The following is a 24,767-nucleotide window of genomic DNA, read 5'->3' on the forward strand; positions in this document are numbered from 1 at the left end:
GTGATGGCATCCTCATGGATCAATTTGCTTTGTAACCAACCTGATGGGGTCGAGAGAGGAAAGTAGACAGTCTCTGATGAAACTATCCACTTAAAACACCTCATGACTACACACGTGAGAGTTATAGGTCTGTAGCCATTCAGGGTGTCTATTCCAGTCTTGTGGGGGATGATGGTGGAGGCCTTAACCCTTTATGGTCGGTCGGAGCGGGCACATTCTGTTTTGTGTAATTACAGTGGTCCCTCGCTATAACGCCCTTTCACCGTTATACCCTTCGCGGCCTCACTGTTTCACTGATTTTTTTTTGTGCAATTTTGCATGTTTTTTCTCTCTCTCTTTTTTTCTCTTCAATACAACGCATTGTGTTCTGCGTCCTGATTGGCTGTAGACCATTGTCAATGAATCTCCTCCGTGCCGTGTCTCCTGTACAGTGCTGAATGCATTCAGCTTGTCAAATTTACATAAATCTCCTACATACATAAAGCCCTGGCAGTGTGACTCTGAAGTGCTGTACTGTATGTTTGTAAGTTTTCTCTAACAAACACAATGTCGACGAAGCGTTCTGCAAATGCACATACTTCATATCATGAAAGAGGAGGTGGGCGGAGCTTATAAGTGCTGACAGACATCAGAGTCAGAGGCTCAGACACAGCTGGCTGTCACAGCTGATCTAAGGTCAGATGTAGATCTTCATAGGTGAAATGCACAAATTGTTGCCGCCAGCACACCTCACTTCAGAGAACAACCTCTGTGGTTCAATGACCTTTGACCCTTATTTCACTGAGTGTAGAAATGTCTTATCTTCTGCAAAATGACAGTCAAATTGTAATTTTCAAAAACAATCTTAAAAACACCGCTAATTTCTCCAGAGGACCCGGTTGACCTTCATCCAGGAGAAAGAGATGAAATGTTCAGGAATCAAACACCAGGATGATTTCATGGCTGAAGAAAACAACTTTCTCCTCAGAGACCCCAGCAGGCCTACTGATCATTTCTATGAATATGCTTTAGCAATAACTACATTTAACTAATATACAGCTCTTCAATGCTTATTCAAGGTCCTTTACTGCTGTTCATGTTATCTTAAGAGTTTAGACTGTCAGCAGCTTTTACCTGGAGTTGGCTCTCTCTGTGGAAGAGCATCACTTCCTGTTCCAACACAGTCGGGTTTTTGTGTAGTTTATCTGCGGAGCAATTTAATTAAAAAACTTCTTATTTCATAGTAGAATCTTCACGTGCTTCATCCGAAGCACTCTCTCTGTACTCACTCGCTAATTTGTATTCGCTCACTGTGTCTTTAGGTTTTGCTAGCTTAGCTTAGCTCATAACCGACTCACTAGCAGCATGGCCTCTAAAATTCCCCGAAAAGCCTTCAGTTAATCCAAAATGCTGCAGCAAGAGTACTGAGTACTCCAGTATTCCTTGGAATGCTGCTGAAGATCTGCCAGAGGTGGAAGATTTTGCGGACCAGGCCCTCTGCTAGGTGTTCCCAGCTGATTCTCACTATACATGCGGGTGCTCCAAGTCTGTCCAGCGTCCTCCCTGACCACCTGATCACCTCAGCCTCTCTCTTCACCCGAGTGTCCAGAACATCTGGTCACAGATCTGATGATATGATTATAACATCGATCATCAACCTTTGGCCTAGGATTTCCTGGTGCCACATGCACTTATCGATGCCCTTAAGTTTAAACATGGTGTTCATTATGGACTAAAACTTCGAGTTTTTGATGCCACTGAGGATGGAAAGGTAGCTGACAGAAAAGAAATGCATAAGTGATGTCAGACGCCAGAGACTTGGTGGAAAAAAACCCAAAACTAAACTAAACTAAATGTTAGCTTAGAATGAACCTTTTTTTTAAATCATACCAATCAATTGATGAATAACTAAATAGGCTTAATCATTTCCAACACCCTGGAGGACAGCGGGGAGAACTGAGACGCTGAATGGTGCTTTGATTCGATCGTTTACATCAAAGTTATTTACTAAAGTAAGATGGAACGTTTAAAAGTTAAACCCAGCATTCTTGGCAGACTTTTTCTTTCAGTGTTGCAGAATCTAATTTTAAAAAATTGCTGAAATCTGTTTTTTTGAGTGTCTCAAAGAATTCAGTGACAAAAGGTCCATGTTGGTGTCGCTTTTACCAATTTTATCTGGACATCCTACATGAACACATGTGGAAGGTACCGTGTGGCTGCTTATGTGTTGCTGAATGATTAAAGGCTTTGCTGTCTCTTGCAGTGTTTAAGTGGCCAAAGACTGAATGCAGCCTAACAGGAAACAACATCCAGTGAAAAAATGTCTTTAAATATTCTCATTTGTTTAATACATCTGCTTTCCACACTTTCCAGTGTAAACTTTTACATATGTCATAAATTTTGGACATTTTCAGCCCGTACAGCACAGGATTAAAGAGCGGCTGACATATAAGCCAGTACAGTGATATCAAAATACGTAAAATGTTTGGTACAGTGTTCATGTTAAATCTGCTCTGCAATATTTCAAAGCAAGCACCAAAAGAGAAGTTGATCAGAGAAGCGAGGTGAGGCGTGCAGGTGCTGACGGCTTTCTGTCGCATCTGTTTGGATCCAGAAAAGCAGACTTTCAGGATCCTCATGTAGGTGAAAAAGATTAACGTGAGAGGCAGAAAAATGGTGAATGCTGTGCTGATCAGTCCATAGATGTTATTGAGTGTGGTGTCAGAACAGGCCAGTTTAACAATGGTATAGTTGTCACAGTACACTTTGTTAATGATGTTCCCACACAGCTGCAGAGGTGAGCTCAGAGAAACTGTCACAGCAACCAGCAACAAAGCACAGATCCATGACACAGCGATGAGCACAGAAAACGTGTTGGATGTCATTCGTGTGTGATACTGCAGAGGACAGCACATCAGAGTCAAGATATCTGTCATAAGACATGACGGCTAAGTTATAAAACTCTACACTTCCATACGAGTACAGACAGAAGATCTGCAGGAAGCACAGAGGAGCAGAAACAGTGTGAACATCAGAGAGGATCTGAAGCAGGAGGAACGGAAACAGCCCTGTGCTACCATACAGCTCATTCACAAACAGGCTGCACAGAAACATGTACATAGGTTCATGTAAGCTTCTGTTCACACAGATAACCACAATCAGCAGGACGTTGGCGCAAATTATTAAAGAATATAAAGACAAGAGAAGCAAGAAAAACAAGTATTTTGTAGGCCCGGCATCAAAGTAGGCACCAAGTATGAAGTATGAGCCCTTTGTGAAGTTTATCATGATGCAAAGGTCCGTCACAATCAGCTTAATGAACAATACATGAACTGATGAGAAATGTGTAATTGCATAACAGTATTTCACAAAGCAAATGAAAGGAACCTGTCAAAGTTCTTAACTGAAAACCTTCCAAAAAGTCAAAAAGTAGTGAGTGCAGCTTCTTTTAAAGCCTTCAGCTCAGCAGACGCCCCCAGCAGCAGAATGACATCATCCTCTGAACCTTCCACTGGCTGCTGATTGCTATGAAATGTTAACATCAGCTTTCAGCTTTCAAACTGGCAACATAACACGGTGTGCTTCCAATGGCATTTACAATGATCCACAGGGATGGGTGCTGTTTGTGTGTGAAGTTTTCCTGTTTTAGTTAGAAGACCCAAATGCCATGTTCCAATAATACAGGGTGGGCCATTTGTATGGATACAGCATAATAACATGGGAATGGTTGGTGATATTAAAGTCCTGTTTGTGGCACATTAGTATATGTGAGGGGGCAAACTCCTCAAGATGGGTGGTGAACATGGTGGCCATTTAGAAGTCGGCCATCTTGGATACAACTTTTGTTTTTTCAATAGGAAGAGGGCCATGTGACACATCAAACTTATTGGTAATGTCACAAGAAAAACAATGGTGTGCTTGGTTTCAACATAACGTTATTCTTTCATGAGTTATTTACAAGTTTCGGACCACTTATAAAATGTGTTCAATGTGCTGCCCATTGTGTTGGATTGTCAATGCAACCCTCTTCTCCCACTCTTCACACACTGATAGCAACACCGCAGGAGAAATGCCAGCACAGGCATTCAGTATCCGTAGTTTCAGGTGCTGCACATCTCGTATCTTCACACCATAGACAATTGCCTTCAGATGACCCCAAAGATAAAAGTCTAAGGGGGTCAGATCGGGAGACCTTGGGGGCCAGTCAGCTGGCCCACGACGACCAATCCACTTTCCAGGAAACTGTTCATCTAGGAATGCTCGGACCTGGCACCCATAATGTGGTGGTGCACCATCTTGCTGGAAAAACTCAGGGAACATGCCAGCTTCAGTGCACAAAGAGGGAAACACATCATCATGTAGCAATTTCAAATATCCAGTGGCCTTGAGGTTTCCATTGATGAAGAATGGACCCACTATTGTTGTACCCCATATACAGTGTTGGGAAGGTTACTTTTAAAATGTATTCCATTACAGATTACAGATTACATGCCCCAAAATGTATTCTGTAACGTATTCCGTTACGTTACTCAATGAGAGTAACGTATTCTGAATACTTTGGATTACTTAATATATTATCATGCTGTTTACAACTACGTGAATGAACTATTGCTGTGATTTATTACTGTTACTGAAGGTCCGCGGCTCCGAACCGTAGTAAAGGGACCTCTGGCTAATACGGTGGGTTCTGTGTCGGGCTCGCAGCCGAAAACTAGCTTTACTTTGTTGTCTGTGTCAACTTTGCTTGCGAGAGACAGAGAGAGGCGTTGAAAGGCTGCTCCAACAGAACTTATTGTTTTTGGAGGAAAACACAAACACGGTGTACAGTCGAGTCTTAATAGCTTACTTACAACTGGGCTCGTCAGGCACTCTTCTTGGCTGCAGTGGTTATTATTATATTTACATATATTTACCCTCCCTCGCTCACAGACACATAACGTGTATGGCAGTCCATTCTCCCTGCAGCACGGACTACACTGCCTATGATGCTACATTCTTTAGAGCTATACCGGTAGCATTCTGTCTATTAGCTTAGCTCAACAACAACAGGCGCTCTCTCACCCAGGAAACACACAGAGAGAGAGCGTCACCATGTAACCATGGCAACCGTAACGCTGCCGCCTGGAACAACAGAACGCAGCTATCAAACAAACCCAAACAATCCTGACCCGCGACAATATGAAACAGGGAAGTACCGCCGTGTAATCCATTTATTTCAACAAAGTAACTGTATTCTAAATACCACCTTTTTAAACGGTAACTGTAACGGAATACAGTTACTCATATTTTGTATTTTAAATACGTAACGGCGGTACATGTATTCCGTTACTCCCCAACACTGCCCATATACCACACCAAACCATCACTTTTGTTGTTCCAACAGTCTTCCAATGTGGGTTAGTGTCAGACCAATAGCGGTGGTTTTGTTTGTTAACTTCACCATTCACGTAAAAGTTTGCCTCATCACTGAACAAAATCTTCTGCGTGAACTGAGGGTCCTGTTCCAATTTTTGTTTTGCCCATTCTGCAAATTCTGTGCGCCGATCAGGGTCATCCTCGTTGAGATGCTGCAGTAGCTGGAGTTTGTAAGGGTGCCATTTGTGAGTAGCTAATATCCGCCGAAGGGATGTTCGACTAATGCCACTCTCCAGGGACATGCGGCGAGTGCTACGCTGTGGGCTCTTGCTGAATGAAGCTAGGACAGCCACTGATGTTTCTTCATCAGTGACAGTTTTCTTGTGTCCACATTTTGGGAAATCCAACACTGAACCAGTTTCACGAAACTTAGCAAGCAGTTTGCTAACTGTAGCATGGGAGATGGGTGGTCTCGTAGGGTGTCTTGCATTGATATCTGCTGCAATGACCCGGTTACTGCGTTCACCAGATATCAACACAATTTCGATCCGCTCCTCACGTGTTAACCTCTTCGACATGTCAATGGCTGTGAACAAAGAGAAACTTGTAAATAACTCATGAAAGAATAAAGTTACGTTGAAACCAAGCACACCATTGTTTTTCTTGTGACATTACCAATAAGTTTGATGTGTCACATGGCCCTCTTCCTGTTTAAAAAACAAAAGTTGTATCCAAGATGGCCGACTTCTAAATGGCCACCATGGTCACCACCAATCTTGAGGAGTTTGCCCCCTCATATATACTAATGTGCCACAAACAGGACTTTAATATCACCAACCATTCCCATGTTATTATGCTGTATCCATACAAATGGCCCACCCTGTAGAATGGGAATATGTTTCAGTAAACAGGTAAATAAACAAAACTTCTGTCAGTGTCCAAATACATTTGGACCTAACTGTATATGTCAAATCATAGCAGTATAGTAGTGGCCTAAATGTGTATTGAAAGTGGTTTTCCATTCACCTTCTCTAAACTTCGCTAAGTGAAGCACAGAGGAGCAGAAACCGTGTGAACATCAGAGAGGATCTGAAGCAGGAGGAACGGAAACAGCCCTGTGCTACCATACAGCTCATTCACAAACAGGATGCACAGAAACATGTACATAGGTTCATGTAAGCTCCTGTTCACACAGATAACCACAATCAGCAGGACGTTGGCAGCAGCGATCGACTTGTATAAAGATCGAAGTATCTGATAGGGCTGTTTCTGAGTAAGCACCGAGTGTGAGATATAAAACCTGGGAAAAGTTTGTTTTCGTTCTCACTTTGTTGTGAACAGAAAACATAACTCTGGATAAACGAACAGGCAGAAAATGTTTACCTCTGACAGAACTGTAGCATGTGAGGGTCACGGCAGGGTTGAAAACTATGACATGAAAAAACCAGAGACATGCCATGACACAAAGGAAAACAGACGACCCTGAACAGAGACAGAGGACTTAAATACACAAGATGGTAATGAGGGAAGTGGAATCACCTGGGGAAAAATAGCTGACACAAATAATCACAATGCCACAGGGGAAGCAAAACTAAACACAACGAACATGGAAACAAGACTTTCAAAGTAAAACAGGAAAAATGGAGAGACATGAACTGGGAAACGCAAGCTTGACATAGAGATTCAATCATTTTTCACAATAAAACAACAAATCAAACAAACAATAAACAAGTAGTGGGTTGGAGTGTGCTTGCCATCAAATACCCAGAACAATTCAAAACAGCAACTTGATAATACGACAGAGTGCAAGCACATAAAAATGATACCAATAGATTCAAAATGAATTTTAAAACAGATGAAGAGAAGTATTTCTTACAGATTCTTAACAAGTTCATTCTTACACTCATGCGCCTTAACGGTAATATTATTAATATAATTACAGGTCCATACTTTGTCCAATAGATCGCCATAGATTAGATATAACAGACACACAAACAAATGTGAATATTACATCATCATTATCATCACAGTCATGGGGTTGTTTGCTGGTAAAATCCTCAGGTCTTCATTACACCTCGTATTAAAGTAAACAATAGGTACACGTGTTTTAGTATCAGCTTTCAGGCCCCTCTTCTGTGGAACCAGCTTCCAGTTTGGATTCAGGAGACAGACACTATCTCTACTTTCAAGATTAGGCTTCAAACTTTCCTTTTTGCTAAAGCATATAGTTAGGGCTGGACCAGGTGACCCTGAATCCTCCCTTAGTTATGCTGCAATAGACGTAGGCTGCCGGGGGATTCCCATGATGCATTGAGTTTTTCTTCTTTACTTACTATGTGTTAACAGACCTCTCTGCATTGAATCATATCTGTTATTAACCTCTGTCTCTCTTCCACAGCATGTCTTTATCCTGTCTTCCTTCTCTCACCCCAACCAATCACAACAGATGGCCCCGCCCCTCCCTGAGCCTGGTTCTGCCGGAGGTTTCTTCCTGTTAAAAGGGAGTTTTTCTTTCCCACTGTCGCACACACACACACACACACACACAAATTGAGTTCATGCCTCAATGGTGGATGTTCAGAGTCCACATAAATATGGACAACACATTCTACACCATCAGGAAAAAGTTGGAGCAGTGCTTCAGAAAGTCTGTATGAAGTTTGCAGGGTGTGTTTTCATGGATGGGTCCTCTGAGGGGGGTCATTACCGTCCTCTGAGACCAGAGCTGAGGTCCGCTCCGGCTGATTGGTCTCTCTGGTCAAAAGCACTCGCAGATAGTTGCATCAGAGGGAGGTGGAGGAAACTGTGGCTAATGAGGAGACACCTCAGGGACAGAAATGTTTACATGCACAGGTGACCTTTAATCTACCAGTTACAGTGATGATGTAACTCTTACAGCATCAGCAGCCTCTGCAGGTTTACTTCAACAGAAAAGTTTCTCACTTTGTTCAAAGTCTTAAATTCATCAGTGATTGAGTGACCGGAAGTGACACACTGAGCTGTCAGCAACAGGTTCTCTGAGCAGAAACGTTGACAAACTTAACATATCTCCTGAAAACGGCAGCTCTCCGCGGATACTAAACTTTGAGAGCGTGTGTGGGAAACCGTCCAGAAGTGGTGGCTCGTCATTTGCGACCTCTCGAAAACTCACAAGTTGACGTTTTTGAACCGTAGCGGTGAGAGAGAGGAAGGACGCTAGCATCAACTAGCTAGCCGGTCGTCACGGCAACGCTACAAGCATGGGCCCGAAAAAAGTTCTGTCAGCCGAGGAAGGTGACGATATTAAGAAGTCGCTGGAGTTTATGACAGAGGAGATTTCTACTGTCAAACTGCAGCAGAAAGCCATCCTGGACCTGGTCGAGGAAGTTAAGGCTCTCCGCATCCAGAACGCCGAGAAGGATCGGCGGCTGGCGTACCTGGAAAACAGAGTGGCGGATTTGGAGCAGTACACCCGGATGAACGATGTCATCATCACGGGGCTTCGCATCAAACCCCGGTCATACGCCCGGGCGGTCGCCGCCGACAATGTAGGAGGGCCAGGAGAGGAAGATGTCAACTCCACGGAGCATCAAGTGGTTACCTTTCTACGGTCCAAAGGTGTGGAAGTGGATTATAACAACATTGAGGCTTGCCACCCTCTACCCCGAAAAAATGACAGTGACAAACCAGCCATCATTGTGAGATTTGCAAACAGAAAACACAAAACAGCACTGTTAAAACAAGGAAAGAAACTGAAAGGATCCGATGTCTTCATGAATGAACATCTGATAAAAAGAAATGCGGACATTGCCAGGAAAGCACGTTACTTGAAGAAACAGGGAAAAATTCAAAATACATGGACCACCAACTGCAAAGTATTCATTAAACTCAATGGAACACCGGAACAAGCCAAAGTGTTGGTCATCAGAAATATGGAGGAGCTGGACAAATACTGAGGTTCAACTTACTCTGGAGGTATGAATACACATGTGACATGACACACAACACAACACATGGCACAGTCCAAAAGAACTTCATCTGCATCCGACAACAATATCAATATAACTCATTGGAATTCTCTTTATGATAATCTGGAACTGAAAACATTTCGATACACAGACCATAATGTTCTAGACTTAGAAAAGGATATAGACCCGGAAAATAACTTCTTCTACAACATCAGCAGTAACTGCTGCTACTTCACTGATGAACAGTTTAAGCACACCATCAACACGGAAAATAAATTATCAATAATCCATTTTAATAGCAGAAGTCTGTATGCCAACTTCAACAATATAAAGGAATATCTAAATGAGTTGACAAATCCATTTGGAATTATTGCCATTTCTGAAACATGGATCAATGCGGAGAAAGGACTGGACTTTGGACTGGAGGGATATGAAGTGAATTTTGTAAATAGAAGGAACAAGAGTGGAGGGGGAGTAGCTGTGTATGTGGATAAAAACCTAAATTACAAGGTGGTAGAAAGCATGACAACTGTAATTGATAATTTATTAGAATGTATAACAATTGAAATTTATAAGGAAAAAGAGAAAAATGTAATAATTAGCTGTATATATAGAACACCTGGCTCTAGTATTCAAGTATTTAATGACTTCATAGAGGAAATGTTCTCTAAAACAAATCAAAAAGTTATGTTTATCTGTGGTGATTTTAATATTGACCTGTTGAATCCGAAAAAGCATAAAATGACCGATGAATTCCTAAATACTATGTACAGTTTGAGTTTACATCCTAAAATAACCAGGCCTAGTAGAATTACACCACATTGTGCCACCTTACTTGACAATATTTTCACTAACAATATGGAAAACAACATTATGAGCGGAATATTAATTAATGACATCAGTGATCACCTACCAGTTTTTGCAGTTTATGACACTAATTATAAGAAAAATCAGCATGAAGAACAACTGAGATACAGACGTGTAAGGACAGAAGAAACTATGAATGCACTTAAGAATGATCTATTAAATCAGGACTGGGACAATGTGTACAAAGAAACTGATATTGATATTGCATATGGCATATTTTTAAGAATATTCATGGAATTGTACGATAAAAACTGTCCAACAATAAAATACAACAGAAAGCACAAATATTCATTTAGACCATGGATCACTAAGGGTTTACAAAATGCATGTAAAAAGAAAAATACACTCTATAGGGAATTCCTAAAACAACGAACAAAAGATGCTGAAAATAAATATAAAAAATACAAAAATAAGTTGACCAATATTATACGTGTATGTAGAAATGAGTATTATAGTAAAATATTGAACAACAATAAACATAATATGAAGGGAATATGGGATGTTTTAAATGGTATCATTAAAAATAATTCTGGACAGCAAAGTTATCCTCAATACTTTATCGACAATGGCAATATTATGGAAAACACTGCTGATACGGTCAACAGCTTTAATCATTATTTTGTAAATATTGGACCAAAACTGGCAGAACAAATTCCTGAGTCACTGCCATCAGTAGACTGTAGTGAAAACCTGATTGATAGGAACCCTAACTCAATGTTCCTCACATCAGTGGAGGAAAAAGAAATAATTGACATTGTACACATGTGTAAATATAAAATATCAACTGATTGTAATGATATTGACATGAAAATCGTCAAGAAGGTCATGGAAGGAATTGTAGGACCTCTAACATATATTTGCAACTTATCATTTCAGACGGGAAAAGTGCCAAACAAAATGAAAATAGCTAAAGTTGTGCCGCTGTATAAAACTGGGGATAGACGCCACTTCACAAACTACAGGCCTGTTTCTTTACTACCACAATTCTCCAAAATCCTAGAAAACCTGTTTAATAAACGATTAGACAAATTCTTAGATAAATATAAATTACTCTCTGACAGTCAATATGGATTCAGATCAAAAAGATCAACATCTCTGGCATTAATCGAATCAGTCGAGGAGATTACGAATGCTATAGATCAGAAACAGTATGCAGCTGGAGTATTTCTGGATCTCAAGAAAGCATTCGACACAATCAATCATGATATATTAATTAATAAATTGGAACGGTACGGGATCAGGGGGGTTGTACTGCAATGGGTGAAAAATTATTTAAGTGACAGGAAACAATTTGTGAAGCTGGGTGTCCATTCCTCATCATGCTTGGACATTGCTTGTGGTGTTCCACAAGGCTCTGTACTGGGTCCAAAGTTATTTATTATTTATATAAATGATATTTGTAAGGCATCTGATATATTAAAATTAGTATTATTTGCAGATGACACAAATATTTTTTGTTCTGGGGGGAATCTAAAGGAGCTGCTGGATACAATTACATCAGAAATGTGCAAAATTAAAAAATGGTTTAACAGGAACAAACTATCGCTAAATCTAAGTAAAACTAAAATAATCTTATTTGGGAATTCCCTTAGAAATGCACAAGTGCAGATTCATATAGATGGTGTGGAAATTGAAAGAGTACTTGAACATAAGTTTCTTGGTGTGATTATAGATGATAAATTAAACTGGAAGTCTCATATAAATCATATACATAACAAAATTTCAAGAAGTGTCTCAATCCTGAGTAAAGTAAAACACATTCTGGACCACAAATCACTCCACATTCTCTATTGTTCCCTGATTGCACCATATTTGAATTACTGTGCAGAGGTGTGGGGCAATACTTACAAATGTTCGCTATCACCAATCTTTATATTACAAAAAAGGGCCATAAGGATAATTCATAAAACCGGTTACAGAGATCATACAAATCCACTATTCTTAAAATCAAAAATTCTAAAATTCACAGATCTGGTTCATTTTCTCACTGCACAAATTATATATAAAGCAATAAATAACCTGCTTCCTGACAATATTCTAAAAATGTTTTCTAAAAAGGAACGGGGATACAATTTGAGGGGGGAATTAAATTTAAAACATCCTCGTATCCGTACAACATTAAAAAGTTTTTGCATCTCTGTGTGTGGAGTGAAACTGTGGAACAGACTAAGTAAAGATATAAAGCAATGTCCAAGCATGACACAGTTTAAAAAGCGGTTTAAGGAAATGGTTTTTACAGGGTACAGGGAAGAGGTAGAGATTTGATAGGGTGTTCTTGTCTAATATTTTCATGTGTGTGCGGGTGCACGGGTATGTTGGTATGGGTATATATATATATTTGTAGGTTGTGTATCCTTTGAGGTGTTAATGGGGTTATTGAAAATGTGTATATGTGCGTATGTGTAAATACGAATGTATGGATAGATAGAAACATATATGTATATATATTAAAAAAAAAAGAAAAAAAAAGAAGAAGAATTATAAAAAATAAAAAAAAATAAAAATACACATTACATATAATGTGATTGCAAGGAGGTATTTCTGGAGTCTATAAATTACTAGATAGTGGAAAAGGGGTGGGATTAAATAAGCTCATGCTTCTTCCTGCTCCTTTTTGAACATGACAGATATTTGTAGTTGTGGTTGCTCGTTTTCTTTTTTGTTTTGCTTTGTTTATTTGTCTCTTTTAATTCTATGTTGTTGTACTTTTTTAACATGTTCAAAATAAAGATTCAATCAATCAATCAATCTTTTGTGGAAATAACTAAAAGTCAACTCTCGAACCAAGACGGCACCCAGTGCCACGTTAGCCTCCTGTAACATGCTTCATGTTAGTGTCAGAGAAGTGTTAGCCAGAAAAACCTAAAGCTGACCCAGCAGGCAGTGTTTGTGTTCATATATCAGACGTTTTATTCATGTGGAATCAGAGTGGCTCTTCTTGTAGCCATGGAGACCGTGGTTTCTGCTGGTCACTGAGTAATTCGGTGTGACAGCAGCTTACTGCACAATGCTTTCATGTCCGCAATGACAGCCAGGCCACACCATCATCGCTTCCTTTCTTCTGGCTGTGGTCACGGTGCGTCAGCTGATGCTGCAGCGAGCATTAATGCAGTAACTTTATTGAAAGTGCAGCTTTTCACTGACAGGTGGAAGAAAGAGTGGAGTGGGGTTATTTTCTGAGGTTAAGGCTATTAAAATGTAATATTCTGATTAATTTTAAAGATTTTCTTTTTTGGATCCAAACTTTTTTCCGCTTTCTGTTTGGCGATGGTGCGTTTAACATTTTTTTCTTTTCATTACGCCTGCCCTGTCCAGCACTGTAGCAATCAAAACTGTTGTCTGAAGGCTGAGAAAAATGCCCAACAGATTTACTTTCCCCAGTGGACCTTTTCCTATAGTCGTCCACTTGATTGTCATAGTTGATTCACTCTTTATTATTTATTTTTATTTTAAGTTATTACAATCAGAAAGAATAAACTAGAGGAGAAGAGGGATAAAGAGAAAAGACACTGAAAATCTTATTCACCACCTGCTGAGAAAAAAACACAAGCAAAAAGAAAACAGCAAAGCAGCGAAACTACAGCAACAACTAGCATAAGCATAGGTAACAGCAAATAATAAATACTGAATCGTACTGAGCAGCACACAAGACTGACAATGCATGATATGTTTGAGGGGTCACCCAGCAGCCACGGTGCAGAAGCCACAGGGGGGCAGGGCGGCTGGGTGAAATGCCCGCAGGCTCTGCCAGCAGCCAGCAGGAATGAGCTGTTACATACCTGAGGGCCCAGCACTGGACACCAAAAACCACCAATGCACCGACGCCTGAGGGCATCAGCCACTGGCAGGGAGTGTGATGGGGGGAGATCAGCTTCCATACTTTGTAGGGCCTGAGATGTTCACAGAGAGGTGGAGTCTAAGACCCAACCTAACATATAAACACAGACAATCAGGTGCACACAGACACAAACGTGCATTCCCTCATGCACACAGACACAAACACTCAGCACTCACTCAACGTGGAGAGAAACAGAAATGACCACTGTACACACTCACACTCCCCGTACATACATAGCCATGGTCCAGGCACCATCACCCTCAAAGGGGCAATCTGCCCCCAAACCCAGGAGATGTTGCCCTTTTCCCTGTGGTGGAGACAAGCAGACCACCCCCGGTCCTGCAGCAGCAAGGAAGCCAGCATCCCGGATCCAGCCCCCTGCCCCCGATGGCGAACAGAGAATGGAGTTATGAAGACCCCATACCTCTCTCTGCCTGTTCATATGTGGTCTGGCTGCGTGCTGTTCTAATTTAAAACAGGTGGCCTCTCCTGCACCTCAGTGACATAGCTGTACTCCAAGGTCCTGCATGCCTGGGGGGGTTGATGGAGTGGGAAGAGGAAGGCAGTTGGGGGCAGTTTAATAACACAATTTAATAAATGACAGTTTTATCCTAATTAAAAAACAAATACGTTGATTAATTGAAATAAGTAAACCAGTTAAAGAAAAACACGAAAATGTAAGATAATAACAAAAACACACGTGTCAAGTTTGTTTATAAATAATCTGTATTTACAACAACAACGTGGATTTTTAAAATAAAAATGCATTAATCATGTAAATTTCCTGCAGAAACGTCCACATATCCAGTCAAAGCTGTCCAAAACGTTGAACTTCATGTTGTGTCACGGTTGGACATCTAAAATTTGGATGCAGTTTGGACGTCGTACAGATCTGAACTGGTTATGGACCGAACACGATGGTCTGCACGTTTATCCGCCATCTAGTGTTTGGTGGGGGAGGAGCTTCTCTGTGGACGGCGCCGTCTTCAGTTCTTCTTCTTTCTGTTCGAATTCTGCTTCTTGGGCACCCTGCCTCCTTCAGGGTTTCAGTCATTGCTCCACACTTCATGGCAGCAGTTCCTAAAGTTGCTCTAGCTGATTATACCTCTGATACCTGAAAACTAAAACTTCTAACAGTCATGTTTCTGTATTGTATAATGTGCCTTTTATGGCATCAAGGAGGTTTGTAACGTATAGATCTTGGATGTTGTTATCTCCTTCGTATAAAACGTCTTGTTGCCCATAAAAGAGGAAGTTCACTCAGGCCCTAAAACTTCTCCTTTTTCTGAGGTCATATTATAATGATTGACAGTATTATATTATAAGGCCTGTGCCAGTAAAACAGCAGGAAGAACAGACAGAGGCCTTTGCAATCGGGAGGGATCGATTTCCACCCATGTAGCCTTTTTTCCTTTGTCCTTGCATGTGAAGCTGGGAGTTTTGGGGAGTCTAGTCCTGAAACTGAGCCATCAGTCGTGGGTGTATCACCCGCTCTGCTGTATAGTTGACCCACATCCTGATTCCCAGGGTGCGGCTTTAATGAGGTCCCACCTATGGAGCGTTTGTCTGTGCGGGATCCGATGACGACCTTCAGTCAGCCTTCTCGTACATCAGAGAGCGATTATAGTTACACCTGGGCCTATCAGGGCCACTCACCTGAGCAGCTTTCTTTTTAACTGACTTATTCTGATTTTGTTCTCATATTGTTTTTTATTTAAATGATATTTCTCCTTCGTGTTGTTGGTTTGACGTTTCAGTAACAACCTGCAAAAACTGTACTTGTAACCGCACACGGAGACCGTTGTGCACCACTGAGATGAGGAGGAAGAGGAAGAGGAAGAGGAGATGAGGGTCTGACATCATTCTGCTGAACACAAACAGTTGCAAACTGTAAGTGTGTGTCTGTGTGTGTGTGTGTGTGTGCGTGTGTGTGTGTGTGTGTGTGTGTGTGTGTGTGTGTCGGTTTGCCCTGTCATCTGACACCTGTGAGGCTGCAAAGAGGTCACATTTTCAGTACAGTCAAAAACATGAAATGCAGACTAACACACACACACATGTGGGTGGGGCACCAGGTGGGCGTGGTCCAGGTGTTTTATTAGCTGCTGTGAGAGGTGAACTCAGAGAAAAGGCAGAAGGCGAGAAACACGACAAGGTGAGTTTCTTTAAAACCTTTAAACAGGAAAAAACGAATATTTTTATTAATTTGTATAAAATGCATTTTCAAACACAGGACACCAAAGCATGTTTGTAACATTTTAAATGAATTAATGACACAAAACCAGACTTAAGTAAATAATATTTAACACGAAAACAGTTTACTATACTTAAATATAAACATAATATAATTTGATAACACGGACAGATTTTAGGCAGATCGCACTGAGTAAAACCCTCTTTGAACAGAAGATAAAATCTTACTTTAAAAGTGACCCGAGGACTCCAGGGCACTGTTTTTTAGATAAAAAGGAAGATGTATTCTTTATTTTCGTGGCAAATGTACAAGCCCTCATCGGTGAGTTAAGCAGAGTTCATGGGAGCTCCTGACCTCCGTCGCTGGCTGACCGTCCTTTAACTCCCCGATGAAATGTTCACGTCCTTCCAGGAAACACAGCTTCAGAGCCTTGCACAAACTGACATCAGCAGCATCTCCTTTTTCTCTGCAGACCATGGTGACCTTTCTTCTTCATGCCCTGCTGGCGGTGATGTTCCTTCCTGTTGTCATGTTAACACATGGGTCCCAGTCCCCTGTCCTCACCTTTGACCCAGCAGCTGTCAGTGACCCGGATGCTTATTGCCAGATGCTCCTTCAGTCCGGCGTCCCCGAGCATCAGATCCCCTGGTTTTGTGTCTGCACTCTGTGCCAGAACTCCAGAGGGCCCAAAGGAAACCGCGGAGACGAAGGGCTGCCAGGTAACCTGCATCTATATCATGACATTACAGACCACACAGAACATTTTTACATTATTTTATTTCCATCAGACCATAAATAAAGAAAAACATGACGAATATGAGAAGCTTACAGATTGTGTATCAGTCTTCACACATGCTTAAATTAACATGGGGCTGATTTACCGCTGCCTCTGCTGGACAGTGAAGGAACTGCAGCTATTGTTGCTCTGTCGGTTAATCAGTCTGTTGCTGTCCCCGTCAGGTATTCCTGGTAGTGCTGGGAAAAGAGGCATGTCTGGGTTCAGAGGTCCTCCAGGTTTCGTGGGCAGACAAGGAGCCAAAGGTTACTGTTGGGGAATGCTGTGAAGCAGGCTCAGTATTCCCAATATTCCCATTTTTCCTTCTTTAAGTGTCTCTGTCAGGTAGAAAAAAACTAATTTTGCAAGATGTGGCTCACTGATTGGGCTCTGATTCTTTTCACCAAAGCAATCTTTGTACCTGGCCAAGCATCTCATTCCTATGATTGGAAATCTAAATGGGATTTAAAAAAACATTTTATGTGAAGGAATGTCAAACTACTTTACACTGTGAGCCACAAACAGGACGATTTCAGAATACTTTATTAATCCCTCACGAAATTATGTTAAATTATGTTAAATTATGTTAAATTATGTTTCTGTGCTCCCGAGAAGAGAAGCTTTCCTTTGTTTAACTCCACATTTAATCTGTAATTTATGTTAATTTTCTTAATATAGGAACAATACGTTTAATTTAAACTGTACGTGTCCGTTTTTCTACAGGACAAAGACGTGGCCGTAGTAAATGACTGTTAGCATGACTGTTTGGGCTTAAATTATAATAAATAAATGTTACAGAAAGAGTTCTGACTCATTCTCCACACTGTCCTGTTATTATATAAATAATAATTTCTCTAGTAGATCATGAAAAATCAGGAACTCTTCTGTCATTTAATTGTTTATCTATTACGTTGTATCGCGTGAACAGCCATTATTATTATTATTATTTACTTTATTTTATTTGAACAGTTTTTCCCAAAATGCCTACAGCCAATCAAAAACACCACTTCAAATTTCAATCTCTTTGTTTTTATAGCATTTACCACGAGAGCAAAAAGAAACGCAAATTCCTGGTTTAGCTCTTAAATATTCCTACATGCTGACTGTGTTAGTCGCCCCGAAAGCTGCTGTGAGAGGCTGAAGTTTAATTATTGTATGATAGATGATCGGTTCCTGTTACAAGCAGTGGAAATTATAAAAGGTTTGAAGCTGCTCCTGTTTCTGCATCATTGACTGTCTTCTCTTTATGAACTTCTCTGAAAAATACTTCATTTCACCACTAGGGGCTGCTGTAGTTTAGTGGCCTTAACTGCTTGGACTCTACTTGTGATTTTCTGTTTTGCTATAACTAAATGTTTACCATGGTGTGAGTCGCCTGACTTTATCTGTTTTGTGTTCAGGACAAAAAGGCGATGATGGGGATAAGGGCGACCGGGGACCTGAGGGGCCTGCAGGACTCAGAGGACTGCCGGGCTTCAAAGGTGAGTGATGAGGCAGTCATCGGGTGCTTCACCCATCGAGCCTCAGAACACCTCCTTATCCTGTTTCTGTTGGTCTGCAGGTGAAAAAGGGGAGCAAGGTTTTGTGGGTCTTCAGGGGGATCCGGGTCCTAGAGGAGATGATGGTGTCTGTCCTGATAATTGCAAGTCCATCCCTGGAACTCAGGGACCAACTGGTTTGATAGGCCCAGCAGGATCCAGAGGTCTGCCTGGCAGCCCGGGGATGCCGGGTCCCAAAGGTGCCATGGGTGAGATGGGAGAGTTTGGGCCCCCTGGTGTTCCTGGCTCTGTGGGTGAGAAAGGAGAGCTGGGGCCACAGGGGGAGTGCAGATGTATAGATGGAGCCAATGGACATAAAGGCGAAAAAGGAGATACAGGAGGCAAAGGTGATGTGGGACCAATGGGCACCGTGGGCCAAAGAGGGCCCCAGGGGATAACGGGAGACATGGGGCACATAGGGATGATGGGTCCTCCAGGTCCCTGCATGCCCGCCATCCAGTCGACCTTTGCTGCAGGCCTGACGACCAGCTTTCCCCGACCTAACACCCCCGTGGTTTTCTCCTATGTTTATTACAACATCCAGGAGAATTACAACCCCAGCACCGGCATCTACATCGCCCCCATCGATGGCACCTATGTCTTCAGCTATCACGTCAGCGTCTTTGACAAAGTCCTGAAAATCGGCCTCTTTCGTAACTTCATGCCAGTTGTTAAAACCACAGAGGCCAACCAGTTAGCGACCACCTCACAGTCAGTGGTCCTTCACCTGCTGAGGGGAGATTGGGTGTGGATTCAGGTGAAGGATATGGTAACCAACGGCATGTATGTCAACAATGAGGCCAGCAGTGTTTTCTCTGGCTTCTTGCTGCACCCAGATTCATGTGAATTGGCTTTACTCAGAACCCCCATGACCCCCAAGAAGGTTCCCGATGAGGGATACACCTGGGACGGCACGGCTGAGTCCAGCACCCCCCAACCCTGATCAAGTTACACTCATGTTACACAAAAATATTTCCCACCAATCAGACCGACACAAACATAGTGTAACCACAGACGATGTGCTTGAACATCAAACGTCAGGTTTTTGCACTTTGTGAACCATCCTTTAGAAACCTTATGTTTTAGACCAATAGGGTGACTTCTGGTGTTGTGGTCTCATTAATTTTGGAGCTTTTCTGTTTTCTTTGTATTTCTAGAAATTACAGATGGTATCTGATGGGGTGGTTTCTCGCCGAGCCTCTGCTGTAATAACATCCTGTATTGTTGGCGTGTCCTCGTTTCCTCCATGGCTTCAGTAGCGCTGGAATATTTATCTCCCCTCTTATCTCTCTGTCTTTGTCTGTAAACGGGTGTGAGCTCCAAACTCTGAGATTTACAGGCAACGAGTTACCTGATGATCCCCTGACACCGACCCAACTGGGCGGGTTCTCCCAAAACAGCTCCGCTCTGCTCCAGACAATGAAACCGAGACAACACGAATCTCTGTCGCGCCCTGATGACTCAGCCAGAGCTGTTCTCTGTTTTCCAACAGGTCATGCATCAGAAACATCAGCTCTGAAGCATCTTCACATACAAACATGTCTGTGAGACGCACAGCTCAGTCACAGCTCTGGATCTTAAAATTCCCAGAGAAAAAAACTTGTATTTTAATATTGGAACACTTGCATTGCAGGATGATTTACTTAAAACTTGAAGAAGTTAAAGTGAAAGCTAAGGGGATTTGGGAGCTCATGTCTTCAGATAACATCACACAGTTTCTCTCTTAGAGTTTATTGATCAGTGCTAACTAACTAACTGGTGTTGAGTCTTTTAAAAGAAAAGCTTGTATCGCTGTGTGTTATTAGGTCCAGGTGTTGGTGTCATCAGGTTCCTCACAAAGCTAAGAATAAATAAACTGGGAGCTCAATATATAAAACACAGTTTATTTCATAAATACATTAATTTCAGAACATACATGTAAAAAAGCCTCCCGCATCCAAACCCAACAGGAAATCAGCCATTTTGGCATCTTTGCTAATAAAGTTTTCTTAATTGAACTTTTATTTAACAGGAAGTTAATTAAAATGTAAATGTTTCTCTGCATAGTTCTGTCCATCGTGATTTTAACAAACTCCTGCTTGAGTTGTAACAGATCAGTTTTCAGCAGACTTTGAAGAGTCTGATGTGCCGACCTCTTCATGCTGTGATGGAGGTGTGTCACGGGAACTGTGGCAAATTTTGATATTTAGATATGAAATTTTAAGTTGCTGTGATTAATAAATTGTTCAGTTGACCCCATTGCATGCGAGTCCCAGCCTGAGCACAGCTACCTGCCAGTATTCAGTTACAGTCACAGCGCCACCTAGTGGCAACAGGGTCATTGCCATATCATCCAGTATATGTAGCAGCCAATGAGTCCCAACCCCGCCTACAGGAAGTGCCTGAAACACACGCAGCATGCTGACGGTCACTGCAGCTGTAGCGTTTTGCTGTTCTCTATTCTCTCTATTCAAACAAAACAGTTTCAAGAGCTTCATTCTTGTGGTCCACATTAGAAAATCAATCATTAGCAGGTGGGGTGATTCTAGTTCACGCTGAAATAAAAATCAAATATTAGAGATGTTGTGGGTTTTGGTTTGTGATTGTCCTCTGTATGAATACTTGTGTGTTGTTAAATTTAAAAATCCTCTATTAAAATAAGAAAGAAAGGAATCTGTCATTTCATGTCTGAATGAAAACTAACTGCACGTTCAACAAGAACAACGTCAGCTTTAGAGCTGGACTCCAGACGAGTCCGAGCTGTCTGTTGTGTCTCTACAAAGTAAACCTCGACTAAAATTAATTCACATTCACAAAGAAACTGTCTGAAGGCTGAGCACATGTTAAGCATGTGTGATGCTTCAGCTGGCTGCCTGTCTCAGTGAGAAAGTTGCCACCAACAACACGTTGGTTCAGGTTTCATTCATTTCTGTTCAACATCCTCGACTGCCAGGGTTTGCATTGTTGGCTGCACAGCAGTGTTTAATTTTCAACAGATTATGTTCCTGTGATGATGCGACTCTGACACAGTGACAATCAGTGATGGGAATAACGGCGTTACTAACGGCGTTGCTTTTTTTTAGTAATGAGTAATCTAACTAATTACTATTTCTATCATTACAACCCCGTTACTGTTACTAACAAGAAAATGCGGTCGCGTTACTATTTTTCAACAAACAGACGGTTGAAGCTGTCTTCAGGTTACCGCAGATTATATCAGTTGCACAGAAGTGACTGTAAGTAATCTGGGCGCTGCAGCGGCAATCACTTTCTGGCTGACATCACTTTTTAGCACAACACATGGAGCTCAGGGGGCAAATCAATCGCATGAGTGCTGCTGTTTGACTGAGGAAGAATAAAGCAGTCGTGGTAAGACAATCACATGACCACTTCAAGACAAATCCAATCCAATCCAATTTTATTTATAGAGCACTTTAAAATACCCAGCACAGGAACAAAGTGCTGTACAGAAAATAAGTTAAAACAATAGAATAACAGAAAACAGCAAAACAGAGACAAAGCAACAAGGTGATATATACCAGTTTATAAACTGTGTTGATCGGCCACGTAAAACCAGAGTCATGATAAACAAGATATACGTGGCGTTTGTTCCTCAATAGTTTCATGTTTACTGTCTAAGGACAGCACAGCGAGACCTCTCTGCTTATGAGCAACAAATAAAAAAAATGAAACAAAAAACAGCCCTTTCGTGTTGGTGAAAAAAGTAACCAGTAATTAATTACTGATTAAATGGAACTGAGGACGCCATCATCTACCTGCTCACTCGTGTTTACACCCATCCGACTGTGAGGGTCATGTTTTTTGACTTTTCTAGTGCTTTCAACACCATCAGGCCGACCCTCCTGGGTGATAAGTTAACGGCGATGCAGGTGGATGCTTTTCTGGTGTCCTGGATTGTTGATTACCTGACAGGAAGACCACAATATGTACGTCTCCCACAGTGTGTGTCTGACAAGGTACTCAGCAACACAGGGGCACCACAGGGGACCGTCCTCCCCCCCTTCCTCTTCACCCTCTACACCACAGACTTCAGCCACTGCACAGAGACCTCCATCTTCAGAGGTTTCCTGATGACTCTGCAGTGGTTGGATGCATCAGCAGGGATGATGAGACAGACTACCGGGCTGTGGTCGACTCCTTTGTCACGTGGTGTGAGCAGAATCATCTGCAGCTCAACGTGGCAAAGACCAAGGAATTGATCGTGGACTTCAGGAAGTCCAGGAAACACTTGACCCCTGTTTCAATCCAGGGGGTCAGTGTTGGCATTGATGAGGACTATAAATACCTTGGAGTTCACATGGACAATAAACTGGACTGGGCTACAAACACAACAGCACTTTACAGGAAGGGCCAGAGTCGTCTCTATTTTTTGAGGCAACTGTGGTCCTTCAACATCTGCCAGAAAATGCTCAGGACTTTCTACGAGTCTGTTGTGGTCAGTGCGATCCTCTATGCTGTTGCATGCTGGGGGAGCAGGCTGAGGGTCGCAGATGCCAACAGACTCAATAAACTGATCCGTGAGGCCAGTAATGTTGTGGGGACGGAGCTGGACTCCCTCAAGGTGGTGTCGGAGAGGTGGATGCTGTCCAAGATAAAGACAATGTTGGATAACACCTCCCACCCACTCCATGACATGCTGGTCAGTCACAGGAGCTCGTTCAGAGAGACTGAGATTACCCATAATGCACCACTGAACGACACAGGAAATCTTTCCTGCCTGTGGCTCCCTGTACAACTCATCCACCTAACACACTGGTTACTGCTACAGCTACACGTTTCTTTTCCAGCTATTTATTAATGAGTGACTTTGTATATATATATATATATGTATATATTGTACTATTCTTAGTTAGTGTATTGTCTGTCTTGTTAATGTTTGTTTATAATGGAGCACTGTAACAAAAAAATAATTTCCCCCAGGGATCAATAAAGTATTCTGATTCTGATTCTAATTACTTCCTGTTGAGGTTTAAATTTATCATCTTAAATGTTTATATGAAACCCTCCATGCATGGTCAGGAGCTTTCTCGTCTTGATGTCAGTGGCTTCTATCTCCTCCTTTGGCCAGCCTATTACCCCAGCAGGGTACCTGATCACGGGCAGGGCGTACGTGTTGATGGCCCGGATCTTGTTCTTACTGTTCAGCTGACTCCTCAGGACTTGCCTGACCCTCTGCAGGTACTTGGTGGTTGCAGCTTTCCTAGTGGCCTCTTCATGGTTCCCATTCGCCTGCGGGATCCCCAGGTACTTGTAACTGTCCTCTATGTCTGCAATGTTGCCTTCTGGTAGTTCAATCCCCTCAGTTCTGACTACCTTCCCTCTCTTTGTTACCATCCGAATACACTTCTCCAGCACGAATGACATCCCGATATCCTGGTGGTGTGGATCAGTGAATCGATGTCTCGTTCACTCTTGGCATACAGCTTGATGTCATCCATGTACAGGAGGTGGCTGACAACTGCTCCGTTCCGTAGTCGGTATCCGTAGCCAGTCTTGTTAATGATCTCACTGAGGGGGTTCAGGCCTATGCAGAACAGCAGTGGGGACAGAGCATCTCCTTGGTAGATCCCGCACTTGATGGTGACTTGTGCTATGGGCTTGGAGTTGGCCTCTAGTGTTGTACGCCACATCCCCATTGAGTTCCTGATGAAGACTCTCAGGGTCCTGTTGATCTTATATAGTTCCATTCCAGTATCCAGCTGTGGGGCATGGAGTCATAGGCCTTCTTGTAATCAATCCAGGCACAGGTTGGTCAGCCTGGTCCTGCAGTCTCGGCTGACTGCTTGGTCTGCCAGTAGCTGGTGTTTTGTGCCTCTGGTATTCTTGCCCATCCCTTTCTGTGCCCCGCTCAGGTATTGACCCATGTGCCTGTTCATTTTAGCCGCTATGATGCCTGACAGGAGCTTCCACGTGGTGGTGAGGCAGGTTATTGGTCGGTAGTTGGAGGGGACCAGTCCCTTCTGGGGGTCCTTGAGGATCAGGACTGTCCGGCCTTCGGTTAGCCATTCCGGGTGTCTCTCGTTAACTAGCAGCTGGTTCATTTGTGCTGCCAGGCGCTCGTGGACCATGTCAGGGCCTCGTGCTGTCCAACTCTTCATACTAGAGACCCTTTCTTGGATATCTGCCACTGTGATGGTTACTGGACCCTGTTCGGGGAGGTCGCTGTGGTCTGCCCACTAGCCACTGAGCATTGCCGTTATGGGTTGCGTCCTTCTCCCATATGCTCTTCCAGTATTGCTCCGTCTCCAGCCTTGGTGGTGCTGTTCTCTTATTGTTC

At 42.3% G+C, this 24,767-nt stretch overlaps 2 protein-coding genes and 1 pseudogene across 2 annotated transcripts; 2 read left to right on the top strand and 1 right to left on the bottom strand.

Moving 5' to 3' along the window:
* Positions 1-2,315: 2,315 nt before the first annotated feature.
* LOC148099654 (olfactory receptor 6E1-like) lies at positions 2,316-3,267 on the bottom strand (annotated as a pseudogene).
* A 5,053-nt stretch (positions 3,268-8,320) lies between these two features.
* On the top strand, positions 8,321-9,306 carry LOC148099655 (uncharacterized). Its single transcript, XM_087851257.1, has one exon. It carries the CDS (start codon positions 8,574-8,576, stop codon positions 9,267-9,269), a length of 696 nt encoding a protein of 231 aa, XP_087707383.1. The 5' UTR covers positions 8,321-8,573; the 3' UTR covers positions 9,270-9,306.
* Positions 9,307-15,765: 6,459 nt separating this feature from the next.
* On the top strand, positions 15,766-21,111 carry LOC102778104 (uncharacterized). Its single transcript, XM_087851259.1, has 5 exons — positions 15,766-15,876; positions 16,650-16,896; positions 17,138-17,218; positions 18,353-18,433; positions 18,514-21,111. Exons 2-5 carry the CDS (start codon positions 16,653-16,655, stop codon positions 19,431-19,433), a joined length of 1,326 nt encoding a protein of 441 aa, XP_087707385.1. The 5' UTR covers positions 15,766-15,876; positions 16,650-16,652; the 3' UTR covers positions 19,434-21,111.
* Positions 21,112-24,767: the final 3,656 nt, after the last annotated feature.

This window comes from Neolamprologus brichardi, chromosome 14, assembly GCF_056152115.1.
Source record: "Neolamprologus brichardi isolate AB-2024 chromosome 14, ASM5615211v1, whole genome shotgun sequence".
Taxonomy (NCBI): domain Eukaryota; kingdom Metazoa; phylum Chordata; class Actinopteri; order Cichliformes; family Cichlidae; genus Neolamprologus; species Neolamprologus brichardi.